This window comes from Podarcis raffonei, chromosome 4 (assembly GCF_027172205.1).
Source record: "Podarcis raffonei isolate rPodRaf1 chromosome 4, rPodRaf1.pri, whole genome shotgun sequence".
In the NCBI taxonomy this organism is placed as follows: domain Eukaryota; kingdom Metazoa; phylum Chordata; class Lepidosauria; order Squamata; family Lacertidae; genus Podarcis; species Podarcis raffonei.
Genome location: NC_070605.1, coordinates 3,477,434 through 3,492,443, shown reverse-complemented (window position 1 = coordinate 3,492,443; position 15,010 = coordinate 3,477,434). Strand labels below are relative to the sequence as shown.

At 49.4% G+C, this 15,010-nt stretch overlaps 1 protein-coding gene across 7 annotated transcripts in view; it reads left to right on the top strand.

The window, feature by feature from the left end:
- The window catches only part of STIM1 (stromal interaction molecule 1), a 102,768-nt gene that overhangs the window by 83,483 nt on the left and 4,275 nt on the right, over positions 1-15,010 (top strand). For 5 of the 7 annotated variants that reach the window (XM_053384819.1, XM_053384821.1, XM_053384820.1 and 2 more), the window contains 4 exons: positions 9,371-9,548; positions 11,106-11,273; positions 12,149-12,249; positions 13,621-13,859. In XM_053384819.1, the coding sequence (XP_053240794.1) occupies positions 9,371-9,548; positions 11,106-11,273; positions 12,149-12,249; positions 13,621-13,859 (686 nt within the window). Of the gene's footprint in view, positions 1-9,370; positions 9,582-11,105; positions 11,274-12,148; positions 12,250-13,620; positions 13,860-15,010 lie in introns of all 7 variants that reach the window. The other 2 variants (XM_053384822.1, XM_053384824.1) reach the window with 1 other exon arrangement.

Sequence of the window (15,010 nt, the reverse complement as noted above, 5' to 3'; positions counted from 1 at the left end):
CATCAATTGGTTTTAGATTTTCAGTGAATTCTGACAGAGCGGCATGAAAATAGGACACAAACTTCATCACAGCCACTTTCTCAAATCCCGGCGAACTACCTTTAATAAAAACAAATGCAATGTGAGAGGAAAAGTAGCCCTGACTTCCCTAACCAAAGGTGGATTGAAAAGAAATGTCTTTGGGTCTCCCCTAAAGAAAGCAACACGAGAGCCAAACCACTTTGATTGGGGAGGGGGATGGAGGGTCCCATAGGTGAGGCTCCACCACCAAAAGCGCATCAGAATTAGGTGTACCTTCGGGGAGGATCTTTGGGAGAGCATCTTGGAGCACCGGCCTTGCTGGCCCCTACACATGTGCTTAAGGACAGGGGCGTGATGTGTGCAAGACCCCATGTGCAAATATATTAGCCAGTTCTCTGGGCTGGGCCTCCTAGTTGGCCCAAGACATAAAGTGGGGGGGGAGTATTTGATCCCCTGCTAAATTTGCCCGTTTGCCCTCTGACGAAGAACTGACCTGTCCATAACAGGAAAACCCCCAGAAACCCAGAAGACGAAAGTCAGAGACTGGTGTGCATTATAATGAGTGAAATAAGTATTTGATCCCTTTGCAAAAGATGACTTAGTACTTGGTGGCAAAACCTTTGTTGGCAATTACAGAGGCCAGACGTTTCTGGTAGGTGGCCACAAGATTTGCACACATCTCAGGAGGCATTTTGTCCCACTCCTCTTTGCAGATCCTCTCCAAGTCAGTAAGATTTCGAGGCTGGTGCGTAGCTACTCGAACCTTCCTGTTGTTATTCTGTCTCTCACAGCTACCATAAACCTACCATTAAAATTATGGACTGGTCATTTCTTCATTGGAGGGCAAACGGGCAAATTTAGCAGGGGATCAAATACTTTCCCCCTCACTGTAAGAACATCAGAAGGGCCTTCTGGATCAGGCCGTTCTCACAGGGGCCAACCAGATGCCCATCATGGGAAACCCGCAAGCAGGATCTGAGCACCAGAGGAACTCTCTGCTACTGAGGTTTCCTGGCATTCAGAAGCATTGCTGCCTCTGAATGTGGAGGTGCAGAGCAGAGCCTTTGTGGCTAGTAGCCATCAATAGCCCTCTTCTCCACCATGAATTTGTCCAATCCTCTTTTGAAGCCATCTGGGTCAGCGGCCATCACTATGTCCGGTGGGAGCGAACTCCGCAGTTAAGCTCTGCGCTGCTGCACAAAGAAGGACTTTTCTTTTGTCTGGTTTCAGCTCACAGGCTCCTTTCTGCCGGGAGACAGAAATTCCTCGTTAAGCCGCAGCTCCAAACAGGCCCCTGGAGCGCCAGGACCCTGCCGAGAGCACGGGGTTATCTCTGAAACTGGGAACGCCACAAATATTCCTTGTTAATTGGGGAGGGAAACGTTTTTTTCTCCGAGGCAGAAATGTGAACCGAAAACAAGTTTTGCCTTGCAGAGGAGCCAGCGAAGAGGGTGGCTGAGACGGCTTGTGTGTGGCGGTGGCTTTGAAATTGCCCTGCCTGTGTTCTAGCCGTCCCCAAATTGGGTGGTAGCACCCCTGGGGGGTGGAATTACCTAGGGAGGTGGTACGTGGGAGAGCTGGAGGTATAAATATCAGGCTTTGAAAAGCTGCTATCCCCAGCTAAAGTTCATCAAGCAAATAGTTTTCATTGGATTTTGAATAGTAAAGGTAAAGGGACCCCTGACCATTAGGTCTAGTCGTGGCCGACTCTGGGATTGCGGCACTCATCTCGCTTTATTGGCCGAGGGAGCCGGCGTACAGCTTCTGGGACATGTGGCCAGCATGACTAAGCCGCTTCTGGCGAACCAGAGCAGCTCACGGAAACGCCGTTTACCTTCCCGCCGGAGCCGTACCTATTTATCTACTTGCACTTTCATGTGCTTTCGAACTGCTAGGTTAGCAGGAGCAGGGACTGAGCAACGGGAGCTCATCCCGTCACGGGGATTCGAACCGCTGACCTTCTGATCGGCAAGTCCTAGGCTCTGTGGTTTAACCCACAGCGCCACCCGCGTCCCTGGATTTTGAATAAGTGTGCAATTAATCATTACTGTTTTGACCTTTATTGACTTATCGCCTTCCTTACTGGGTTGTGCAAACTGCTGTTCTGAATGATGCTTTTCATAGGGTGGAGTAGGGGGCACTGGGAGGAAGCCAAGAGGGCGGTCGCCCAAAAAAGTTTGGGAACCACTGCTGTGTTCTGAGGGGCTGCCTTGTGTTTTTGGTGGGCTTTGCAAGTTGCGAGGCTGCTTCAGTGACACAGCGGTGGCCTGTTCTGCTCTTCCCAGGCAATGTGTTTATTTGAGAAACTTGCCTGCCAGAGTGCACATTTTTCGCATTCCCCACAGCGTCCCATGCTGCCGTTGCATAGTGAAGCCTGTGCCGGATGCTTCTGGAAAGGCCTGAAGGCAGCTGCTGCGACGACATCCATCTCCCTCGCCCTGACACCTCATCAAAGTGACCCCTAAGGGGTCACCTAGCCAAACCCTCTGCAGTGCTCAAGGACGCCTGATAGACGGCCATCCAGCCTCTGCTTAAAAACCTCCAAGGAGAGTCCACCACCTTCTGAGAGAGTCTGCTCCGCTGTCGAACAGCTCTTGCCCTAAGAAAGTTCTTCCTTGTGTTTCTTTGGAATCTCCTTTCTTGTTGTTTGGATCCCTGTGGAGCAGCAGAAAACAAGCTTGCTCCATCTTCCTGTGACAGCACAGCAGAGACTTGAAGATTGCCTTTGCCTTTGGAGAAGGCAGAGCGGTGCCCAAGAGCCAAGGCTTGGCCCTGGGAGGACATTTCACTCTCTCTCTCCTCGGTGTCTGTGGATCTCAGCCCTCCCAGGGACTGGCTTCCTCCTCAGAATTCTTGCTTTGTGTGTTGCACTCCAGGGAGGCTCCTGACCCTTCCACGCCAGCATCCACCCAGCCTTGCTGAGTTTGATGCTCTTAGAAAGCCTGCTTTCCCTTCTCTTATCAGTGTGAACTGGAGGAAACCTGGATTCTCTGGCATCTCCTTCCCATTCAGCTTGGGGCATTCCATCTGCTGCTGAATTTCAGAGCCCCTTGCTGACTGGCTTTGCAGTTTTGTCTTACAAACGTAAGACAAACATCAGGCCATTGGTCCATCAAGTCCAGCATCTTGTTCTCAGGGTGGCCGAGTGGATGCCTCTTTTGGGGAAACCTGCAAGCAGGATTTGAACGCCACATCCCTCTCCCCTTCTGGGATTCAGAAGCATTGCTGCTTCTGACTGTGGAGGCAGAGCAGAGCCGTCATGGCTAGTAGCCTTCAACAGCCCTTTCCTCCTCCATGAATTTGTCTAATCCTCTTTTAAAGCCTTCCAAGTTGGTGGCCATTGCTGCCTCCAGTGGCAGCGAGTTCCATTGAAGGGGGAAGGAAGGGGTTTCTGTGCAGTCAGTCTGAAACGGGACCCAAAATCCTCATTTTTTCCGGTGTCATTTCACTTTCTTTCTCCCTCCCGGGAGCAACGCAGACCCCACCAATCGGTATAGTCTAATAAGGCTACACCACAGTTTAACTATGTTCTGCATGAAGAACTTTCTTTTATCCTTCCCGAACCTTTCATCGCCCACTTTGGAGCATTCCATCTGTCAGTGAGCAGCGGAAAACAAGCTTCCTTCAGCTATTGGAAGGTGGCAATCATCTTAGCTCTCAGTCTTCGCTTCTCCTGTCTAAACTTCCCCAACTCCCTCAACCATTCCTCATAAGGCTTCGTTTCCAAACCTTTGTTCATTTTGTTTGCCCTCCTCTGCACGCCTTCCAGCTTGTCAGTATCCTCCTTAAAGTGGGGTGCCCAGAACTGAACACAGCACTCCAGGTAGTGAGTGCTGACCAATGCAGGTTTGGGGGCTGAAACCCCCGAAAATTCAGTGCTCTCTGCTTTTTCCATTGGCTTTGTCACCGCGTGCTGAATCTCCCAGGAGAATAGGTTTTCCCCTGTTGCCTTTTATGCTTGCTTGTCTTCCTCCTCCTTTGATTCTCTCTCTTTTTTTAAGTCTTTTTATTATTATTAATTTTTTTATTAAGAATTTCAACATAACAATTCACGAAAAACACATCATCCTCATTCCCCCCCCCCATTTTCCCCTCCCCAAACAGAACCCCCCCCCCCAGACTTCCCTCAGCTCCTCTCTCTGGTTTCTCAGCACATATTAATCTCTGCATATTATAAAATTGTAAAGATCCTTAACCTATCTCTCTATATATTACCAATAATAAATTTGTATATGTTTATTCTAAACCTGCCAAGGAGTCCAATTCAGTTTGTTGTTTCTTTAAGTACGTTGTAAAAGGTTCCCATGCTTCTTTAAAGTCGCAGTTGTCCTTATCACGCAGTTTGTGTGTCACTTTCGCCAATTCCACATAGTCCACCAGTTTTTCTTGCCACAGTTCTTTGGTCGGGATTTTTTCGTTCATCCATCCTTGTGCTATTAAGACTCTTGCTGCCGTTGTCGCGTACATGAAAATGTTCTTCAATTTCCTTGGTCTTCTCCATTGATTCTCAAAACAAATTGCTGAACCAAAGTCGACTGAACATACCCTAAAAGTAAAACATAGCCTGAAAAGGAAACACATTGGCAGGCTGACATAAATGCAATGTACAGAGGAGGCAACCAGTAGTGTCCCGGAACAGCCCCATAGCAGGTGACAAGGAGGCTCTCTCTCTTTCTCAGAGCGTCCTGGCAAGCGCAATACCTGCCTTTGCGTTTCAGGGCAGGGCCTGGGGAGACTCCGCACTCTCACCAGATGCATCCTGCCACATTATCACAGCACAAGTGCCTGCCCAGGAGGAGAGGATTTATTCCTCCTCTCTCTTCCCGTGGCAGGGAGTTCCATAGTTTAACTCTGCATGAAGGGCTCTCTTTTGCCAGTCCTGAATCTTGCAGCGTAGGAAGTGTGTGTACATACACACATGCAAATCAATGTGTGATAGTCTGTGTCTCTTGATATCTAATGTGGACATACTTGGAGCAGGATCCTGCACCTCGTGGCAGCCTAGGAGGGAAGCAACTTTCATCTCTCCAACAGGAGCATGTTTTCATAACAGAACAGGCACCCCTAACCTGTGGCCCTCCAGATGTTTTGGCCTACAACTCCCATGATCCCTAGCTAACAGAACCAGCGGTCAGGGACGGTGGGAATTGTAGTCCAAAACATCTGGAGGGCCGAAGGTTGGGGATGCCTGAGTTAGACTGATTGTTGTCCCCTGGAATTTGAAAAGCTGACTGCACTTGGTTCATTGGTTCCTGGTGACGGATTACAGCGAATTACGCTCGTGTCAATTGCTCTTGTTCTATATGGCTGCATAGACAAAGGCAGCCTGAAGATTTTCACTTTTAAGGTTTGAACACATATCTGCAAGCAGTGGAATGCGTAGAAGCCTGCAGATTTCAGCGTCGAGGGAACAGGCATTGGTGAACTTCGTAGAACTGGGGGCAGAGGAAGTTTTTAAGATCTTGGGATGTAAAGTCCTGAGGGCTGTGGCTTACTTTTGCAACATCCCGTGGGGTAATCGTAGGCCGTCCTTAGATCTGAATCTTAGAAAAACGTTATCTTTCCGAGGCAATGCGCATGCTTTTGTTGGAGGAGGGCTGGGAGGGGGAGCAGTTTGTGGTCTGGGTCCTAAGAGCCAGGACAAAGATTTCCGCTGCCTCCTTCCGTCCTCCTGGGATGCTGTGCAGTGACGTAAACTCGTTTCACACATACCCCAGGATGGCTCAAAGCCCACAACTCTCCCTTGGAACAGGCTAATGCAATTGTCTCCGTTTCCTCTCTTGGCAAAGGTCCTTGTTTTGGACAGTGCAAGGGCTCCATTAAAGCATCAGATCAGATTGAAGTCCAGCTTCTCAGAGGATGGCAAAGCCCAATTCGTGGAAACGGGAACCAGACGCTGAATAGGTGTTGTGGGTGCCCTGCAAAAAGCAGTTCTGGGTGGGTGCCCTCTCTCAGCCTCGCTTTTCCACTTGCCATACAGACGCAGTTGTCTCGTTTGCAGCATCACTGCAGGGTGGGGTGAGAGACTGAGCTACGCATGTCCTGCATTTTGCAGCCTCGGAAACAAACAGCAACAGCTCTGTGTGCCTGGGAGAGGTTCCTTTCCCTTCTCGTCAGCCCCAGGGTGTGTCCAGGCACTAGCTGAGAACCCCCTGTCTAAACCTATGTCTGCCAGGCATCGGTTCCACTCTGGGTGGGGTCAGAGGGAGGTGTGCTGGGCGGCTCCCCCAGAGTCAGGAAGTCCCCTGCCTTGGAAAACGCACCACCATCAGTCGTGGCTGAGGGCCAAGGTTTGGTGAAGAACGTAAGAAGAGCCTGCTGGATGAGGCCCATCTAGTCTGGCATCCTGTTCTCACAGTGGCCAAACAGATGCCCCAGTGGGAAACCAGCAAGCAGGATTCAAGCACAAGAGCAACTCTCCTGTGGTTTCTAGCAGAGGGGTTGATGGTTGGTTGGCAGAGGGGTGCTGCAGGTGGGATTTTAATCAACTTTAAAGCTTGCATTTCTTTCCTTCCTGCCTTCCTTTTCTTTCTTTTTTTAATATAATTTTTTATTAGAATCATAGGATCATAGAGTTGCAAGAGACCACAAGGGCCACCGAGTCCAACCCCCTGCCAAGCAGGAAACACCATCAGAGCACTCCTGACATATGGTTGTCAAGCCTCTGCTTAAAGACCTCCAAAGAAGGAGACTCCACCACACTCCTTGGCAGCAAATTCCACTGTCGAACAGCTCTTATTAGTTTTTTAACGTATCATTTTCAACAGCAATTAAACATACTTTTACTTCTTATTCTATTTTTTTTTTTACTTCCATCAGTCCTGTCTGAAAATTTTCCAATCTAATCTCTTAGTATGCATTTCATATTTTCCCTATTACATTTCAAACTCATAACTAATATCTCTATCATTTTCTACTTTGTAACACTTTGTATATTTCTCCTTACAAAACTTCTTGTAGTCCTACTAGCTTAATTTGTTGGTTACAATTTTTTTTTTTTAAATAATATTTTTATTGAACAATTTTTAATATAACAAAAACAAAACATACATAAACAAACATCAAACAATAATAAAACATAAAAACAAATACCATTTCATAACCCAATTTGTAAACCTTACTTCCTCGACCTCCCCTTACTTCCCGTTTCTGTATTCCAAATTCTTACAGTTATTCAGCGAAATCTTGCCTTATTTTATTATAAATTTATAATATTCACCCTTATTCTCTTTATCATAACCCTTACTGATAGTAACCATTTATTTTAATCCAACATCATTCTAACTGTCACCAATTTTATAATGTTTCTTTAAATACTCCTTAAACTTTTTCCATTCTTCTTCCGCCGCTTCTCTTCCCTGGTCTCGGATTCTGCTCGTCATCTCCGCCAAATTCATATAGTCCATCACCTTCATCTGCCATTCTTCCAGTGTGGGTAGAACCTGTGTCTTCCAGTACTTTGCAATGAGTATTCTAGCTGCTGTTGTAGCATACATAAAAAAGGTTGTATCTGTCTTTAACACCCCCTGGCCGACAATACCCAAGAGAAAGGCCTCTGGTTTCTTGGTGAAAGTATATTTAAATACCTTTTTCAGTTCATTGTAAATCATTTCCCAGAATGCCTTAATCTTCGGGCACGTCCACCAGAGGTGAAAAAAAGTACCTTCCTTTTCTTTACATTTCCAACATTTATTATCAGGCAAATGGTAAATTTTTGCAAGCTTGACTGGGGTTATGTACCACCTATAAATCATTTTCATTATATTTTCCCTTAAGGCGTTACACGCCGTAAACTTCAGCCCGGTGGTCCACAACTTTTCCCAGTCAGCAAACATAATGTTATGACCAATGTCCTGAGCCCATTTAATCATAGTTGATTTAACCATTTCATCTTGTGTGTTCCATTTCAGCAGCAGATTATACATTTTTGACAAATTCTTAGTACTGGATTCTAACAGTTCAGTCTCTAATTTTGATTTTTCCACCTGGAAGCCTGTTTTTCTGTCTAGTTTAAACATTTCATTTATTTGGTGATAATGTAACCAATCTCTCACCTTCCCTTTTAATTTTTCGAAACTCTGCAATCTCAATTTGTCCCCTTCCTTTTCCAAAATTTCCCAATATCTTGGCCATTTCGACTCCATATTTAGCTTTTTAACTGCCTTAGCTTCCATTGGTGATAACCATCTTGGAGTCTTATTTTCCAGCAAGTCCTTATATCTAACCCAGACGTTCAACAGTGCTTTTCTGACAATATGATTTTTGAAACTTTTATGCGCTTTAACCTTGTCATACCACAAATATGCATGCCAATTTGTTGGTTACAATTGCTCTTCAGATAGTTCATATACTTCCAATCTTCTGTAAACCTCTGGTCCTGCAGGTTTCAAATCCTTCCTGTCATTTTGTCCAATTCTGCATAGTCCATTAATTTCGTCTGTCATTCTTCTTTCATCAGAATTTCTTCTTGCTTCCACTTCTGGGCTAACAATACTTTTGCCGCTGTTGTTGCATATAAAAACAGTTTAACATCTTGCCTATTAATGTCCTGGCCTATAAAAGGTAAAGAGACCCCTGACCATTAGGTCCAGTCGTGGCCAACTCTGGGGTTGCGGTGCTCATCTCGCTTTATTGGCCAAGGGAGCCAGCGTACAGCTTCTGGGTCATGTGGCCAGCATGACTAAGCCGCTTCTGGCGAGCCAGAGCAGCGCACAGAAACACCGTTTACCTTCCCGCCGAAGCGGTACCTATTTATCTACTTGCACTTTGACGTGCTTTCGAACTGCTAGGTGGGCAGGAGCAGGGACCGAGCAACAGGAGCTCACTCCATTGGGGGATTCAAACCACCGACCTTCTGATCTGCAACCCCAAGAGGCTCAGTGGTTTAATCCACAGTGCCACAAATGCTTCTGGTTTTTTTTAAGAATGTATATTTCAACCCTGCCTTCCTTTTCTTAATCTTCTTGGAGCTTTGGGAGGCTAGACACCAAAGCAAAATGAATAGGGGCTGTAGAATTCCTGCGTTGTAAGTGAAACCATGCCTATATCATCACCACCTCGCTCCTGTTTCAGAATGACCTGGCCCTTAGTCTTGCTCTCCACTGTCAGCTTCCCTATGCCTTCTCCCCTCAACACCCCTCTCTGTGCTCTTTCTATCCAGCTCCCCTCTGAGCATCTCCAAGGCATTTCTCTGAGCCTCAGGCAGGACCTGCTTCCTTGCGCTCCATTCTTGCCAGCCCCCCTGCACTCCTCCTGGGCGAGGTGACTGCATCTCTCCAGACTTCCAGCCCTAGCGCGCTGTGGGCAGCCAGTCTCACGGCCCGTTTCTGCTCTGTCTCTCTCTGTTCAGGCTCCAGAAGGCCCAGGAGGAGCACCGCACGGTGGAGGTGGAGAAGGTCTCCTTGGAGAAGCGGCTGCAGGACGAGATCAGCATCGCCAAGCAGGAGGCCCACCGGCTCCGGGAGCTGCGGGAGGGGACAGAGAACGAGCTCAGCAGGCAGAAGTATGCAGAGCAGGAGCTGGAGCAGGTACGCCCTGGCCGGGAGCAGCCCCCATGCCGGGTAGGTGGACAGCTCCTCCTGGGGGGCTTGAATTTTCTTTGGGCTCTGGAGGTTTCTGCCTGACCTGCTGCCCTTTGGAACTGAGCCCCCCAAAGCCAGCCTTTAAAAAAAGGTGGCAGCCATATGCCAGATTCTCTCCTCCCATCAGTCCCAATTTTAAAATGACGCACATGCTTCCTGTCTCCATATAATTGGGCTAAAAAAACCAGAAGGCCTCGTCCAACCTCAAGGCAGTCGTATCTTTGGCCTGTTTCCCATGACCGCTTGACCTCGGGCAGCAAGACTGGCACAGACTCTAGCCCAATCTCTGCGGCTCAGGAGGGTTAGAAGTGGCATAGAGGTTTTGAGGTCCAAGTTGGGTTCAGCCTGGCGGGAGGAAAGCTTGTGGGGTTTGGGTCAACATCAGGCCTCCTGTCATCCTCCCCGTTCATGGGTTCATTGGAGAAGGTGCAGAAAAGAGAAGCCAAAATGACCCAGGGGATAGAGCGACTTCCTAAGGTTGCAGCGTTTGGGGATTCTTAGTTTAGAGGTGACAGGATCAAAGTTTGTAAAATGATGCATAGCAGGGAGAAAGTAGATGCAGAAGAGTTTCCCTTCTCAACACTGGAACTCGTGGACATCTGATGAAGCTGAGCATTGGAAGATTCAGGACGGATCAGAGAAAGTGCTTTGCAGAGTATGTAGTTCAGCTGTGGAACTCCCTCCCACAGCAGACAGTGAGGACCACCAACTTGGATTGTTTTATAAAAAAGGATTGGACAAAGTCACGGAGCAGGAGGGGGCCACGGATGACTGTTAGCCAGGATGCTCTGTCTCCATAGCTAGAGAGAGCAAGGCTTCTCAGGTGAGCCTGGGAGGAGCCCTGGCATACCCTCCTAAACGCCCGCTACTGCAGCGGGAGAGCCCGATGGAGCCTGTTGCAGCCTCAGCAGCCCCCGCCAGGCCTTTTGGAGGGCATGCCAGAGCTCCTCCCAGCGGCCAGAGCCCTCCACAGGGCCTCCTGCTGCTGTGACAGGCTCTGGCGGAGCCCACTGTTGCAGCAGGAGAGCCCACCCGGCTGCAGAATATTGAGGGGGCTCAGACCCCTCGCTGAAAATTTTGTGGGTGCCTGTACACCCAGGGCTCTGCAGAGACGGGGCCCCGATGTTTCTGAATGCCTGTTGCTAAAAGCCACAGGGCTCTTGTGAGGGCTCTTGTGGTCAGACCCTGCTTCCTGGCTTCCCACGGACGTCTGATCAGTTGGCGTTTCCACTCTTGAGGGCACACAAAGGGGCATGAGCTGTGGCGTCCCAATTCCAGGCCCCCTTGATAGGGTGGGAAGTTTGGCAGTAAGCAGAGGAAACCTGCCTCCCTTGGCCCAGAGAGACCAGAGTGGGTGGGGAGTTGTCGGACGGGGCTGGTGCGTCTTGTTGTTGACCGTGGCTGATTCCCCCCCACCCCCCGAGGAAATCTCGTGTGCCTGGGGCCCCCTTGCCTGCCTGCCGAATTACTAGAGTGGCTGCTGTTGTTCCCTGCTCCCTGCAGGTGCGCATGGCGCTCAAGAACGCGGAGAAGGAGCTGGAGTCGCACAGCAGCTGGGCCGTCCCAGAGGCCTTGCAGAAGTGGCTTCAGCTGACCCACGAGGTGGAGGTGCAGTACTACAACATCAAGAAGCAGAACGCCGAGAAGCAGCTGCTCCTGGCCAAGGAAGGGGTGAGTGAGGGACAGGGAAGAAGGAGCAAGGAGGCCCAGTCAAGAGGGAGGACTTCTTCACGCAGCACACGGCTAAACTATGGGGCTCTGGTCGCCTCGCCTCAAAGAGGGTATGTAGAATTGGAGGAGGTTCAGGAAAGGGCACCCAGAATGATCCAGGGGGTGGAGCAACTCTCCTACAAAGAAAGGTTGCCGCGTCTGGGCTTGTCGTTGAGAGAAAAGTCAACACGATAGTAACTTGTGAAATTGTGTACCGCATGGAGAAAGTGGATAGAGGAAGGTTTCTCTCTCTCATAACACGCAGGACATGCAGTGATGCTGTGTGTTGGACGATTCAGGACAGAGATAATAAAATACTTATTCACACAGCACAGAATTGAACCATGGAACTCCCTGCCACAGGATGGCCACCAGCCTTGATGGCTTTAAAAGAGGATTAGACAAATTCATGGAGGGCTTTTGAGGGCTGCTAGCCCTGATGCCTGTGCTCTGCTTCCACAGTTGGAGGCAGCGATGCTTCTGAAGGCCGGTTTCTGGAAACCACAAGAGGGGAGAGGGCTCTTGTGTTCAAATCCTGCTTGCAGGCTTTGCTTTAGGCCACCTGGTTGGCCACCGTGAGAACAGGAGGCTGGACTAGACGGGCCATTGACCTGATCCAGCAGCCAAGCTCTTACACTTCAATGAGGCCCATGGAGGTGGGAGACAGAATCCACAGACCGCTCAGCACCCCGTGACAGAAGGGTGTGGGCTGTGTCTTCCTTTCCTAGCCTCGCCCTCTGGGTCCCCTAGGGGCTGGGAGCTGAGACTCGGGAGCAGAAAAGTTTGAATAGACGTCACCTTTTCAGTCACGTTCCTCTGCTTATGCCCTTTTCCAGGCCGAAAAGATAAAGAAGAAGCGCAACACTCTCTTTGGGACATTCCACGTTGCCCACAGCTCGTCCCTGGACGACGTGGATCATAAAATCCTGACGGCCAAGTGAGTTTGCTGTGTGTGTGGGCAGCCTCTGCCCGCTCTGCCCCCTCCGCAAGACCCACATCCTAGGAAGCTGCTGCGCAGGTTTGGAGGCCAGAAGCTGGGAGCCTTCAGCTGTGCGGGAGGCAGATAACCCCCCAGTCTGTTCTGCGGAAGCAAGAGCGCTTCGCGAAGGAGGAAGGGCCTAGCCGCTCATCCGCTCAGGGTTGGGAGCAGGCACCCAGAGGGACTTGGGCAAGGCCACTCTGCAGGCTAAAGATGGTCTGTGACGTGGCCACATTGCCCTCTGCTTCACCACTTTTTGTCTGGAGATGCTGCCAGAGATGGAATCTGGGGCCTGTTGCATGCCAAGCAGACCCTCGGCCACTCAGCTCTGCTCCTTCCTTGGTTGGGGTTTGTGGAACTGTAGAGTTGGGAGGCACCCCAGAGGCCATCCAGACCAACCCCCTGCAAGGCACCTGAGGCCTTTGTCTCTCCGCTCCCTCCAGCCCTGCTTGTTTCCTTTCCTTTCTTTTTTTCGTAATATTTGTTTTCACAAGTACACATTTATAACAAAATTGTTTAATAACCATTCTCTGAGATTCTCTGAATCTCCAGACTTCTCTCCATCCCCTGCGTGGGTCCTTGTACCAATACTTACAACTACATGTGAGTCCAGTCTCCATAGTTTTTGTACAGTCATACCTCAGGTTACAGACGCTTCAGGTTGCATTTTTTTGGGTTACGGACGCACCAAAACCCGGAAGTACTGGAATAGGTTACTTCTGGGTTTCGGCAATTGCGCTTGCGCAGAAGCGCCAAATCACAACCTGTGGGTTGCAAACGTGTCTCCCGCACGGATCATGTTCGCAACCCAAGCGTCCACTGTATTCCCAAATTGTCCATAATTTTCGTTACATTACAAGTGGGTCTTATAGTCCAGCTAAAGTTTTAATTTGTTTACGATGGTCTCCTAGGTAAATTATAATTTCCCCCCCTTCTTTTTTAAAGTCCTTGTCTTCTTGATTTCTGACTCTCCCAGGGAGTTTTGCCTTTTCGGCATGGTCTAACAGCATGGCTTGGCTAATAACATCCATGCATACATGAAAAGTCTTTTCTGATCTATCGGGATCTCGGCACCTATAATTCCTAAAAGAAACGCTTCTGGTTTTTAAACAAAAGTTATTTCAAACATTTTTTTCAACTCATTATACACCATTTCCCAAAATGATTCTGTTACCTTACATGGCCACCGCATATGGTAAAAGGTATCTTCCTTTTCTTTACACTTCCAGCAGGTATTTGAAGTTGTTCTATACATTTTAGATAACTTAGATAACAAATACCACCGGTGCATCATTTTCATAGAAGCTCATTCCCTTCTCCACCCTGCAGGCAAGCCCTGAGCGAGGTGACGGCGGCCCTGCGGGAGCGGCTCCACCGCTGGCAGCAGATAGAGATGCTCTGCGGCTTCCAGATCGTGGTCAACCCGGGCATCCACACCCTGGTGTCCGTCCTCAACATCGACCCCTCGTGGATGGGAAGCTGCACGCGGCCAAACACCTCGCACTTCATCATGACCGACGACGTGGACGACCTGGATGAGGAAATCGTTTCCCCCATGTCTATGCAGTGTAGGTTTCCCTGGGGAGCGGGGGGTGGGGGCGAGGGGCTTCACAGCAACGGAAAGCAGGGAGCCCTCGCCTGTTAGAGGACTTAAGGCTAGCAGTGATTCTCAAACTTGGGTCTCCAGTTGCTTGTTGGACTACAACGGCCATCGTCCTTTGCTAGCAGGACCTCTGGGGGTCACGGATGATGGGAGTTGTAGTCCAACAGCAACTGGAGACCCAGGTTTGAGAAACGCCAGCTAGGGGATGGTTCGCTTTCACACAGTCCTCACGGTACAGAGGTTCCCAAAGCTTTTCCTCTGTTGTTGTTATTATTATTTATTGAATTTATATACCACCCTATACCTGGAGGTCTCAGGGAGGTTCACAGAACAAGATCAAAATATTAAACCACAAAATATATAATCGAAATAAGAAAAGCAACCCAATAGCCCCCCCCTCTGTTCCATCAACTTGCCCCCAGTGCCACCCAAAAGCATTATTTGGAATAGCTGTTTGCACAACCCCCTAAGGAAGAGAATCGCACGGTAAAATTGAAGGTGGTAACCATGAATTGCACAATTATTTGCAGCCCAGTTAAAACTATTTCATTCAACTGATTCAACAAAATGGATGGGCTTGATCCGGGCATGCCAGCTTTTCACGATAGTGATTTGCACCTCCGTTGTCCCCCTGCCACCCCCTTAGCGCTCCCCTTCCCTGGTGAGCCCACTGCCCCACCCCTACTTTGGGAACCTCTGGACCAGAGCCCCCTCCCCATATCACCTTCCTGACACAGGAAGCAAATTCTACATGGAGTGGGAAGCGGCCCCCACCATCCCGGTAACGTGACAGTGTCGTGCACATGCGTGCTTTAAGAGCCGGGGTTCCTCCCCTCCCCACCTCTGCATTAAAGTGGGGCGGTGGTGGGGAGGAGGAGGAGGAGAGCGTAGCCTGGGGCTACAGAACACCACCAGCTCCCATCGTGCAGCTTCAACATGGCTGGAATCAAGCGGGGTTTGCTAAGGCTCAGCTGAAGGGTGCTGTTCCTTTGAACATGCGCAGAGCGTTCCCCAAGCTCAGCAAGGCACCTGCAGCCTGGGGCTCAGGCGTTTTGCTCTTCTGAAGCATCCCTGACTCACGATGGCCTAAGACAGGAACACCTGGCTTGCCTCTGC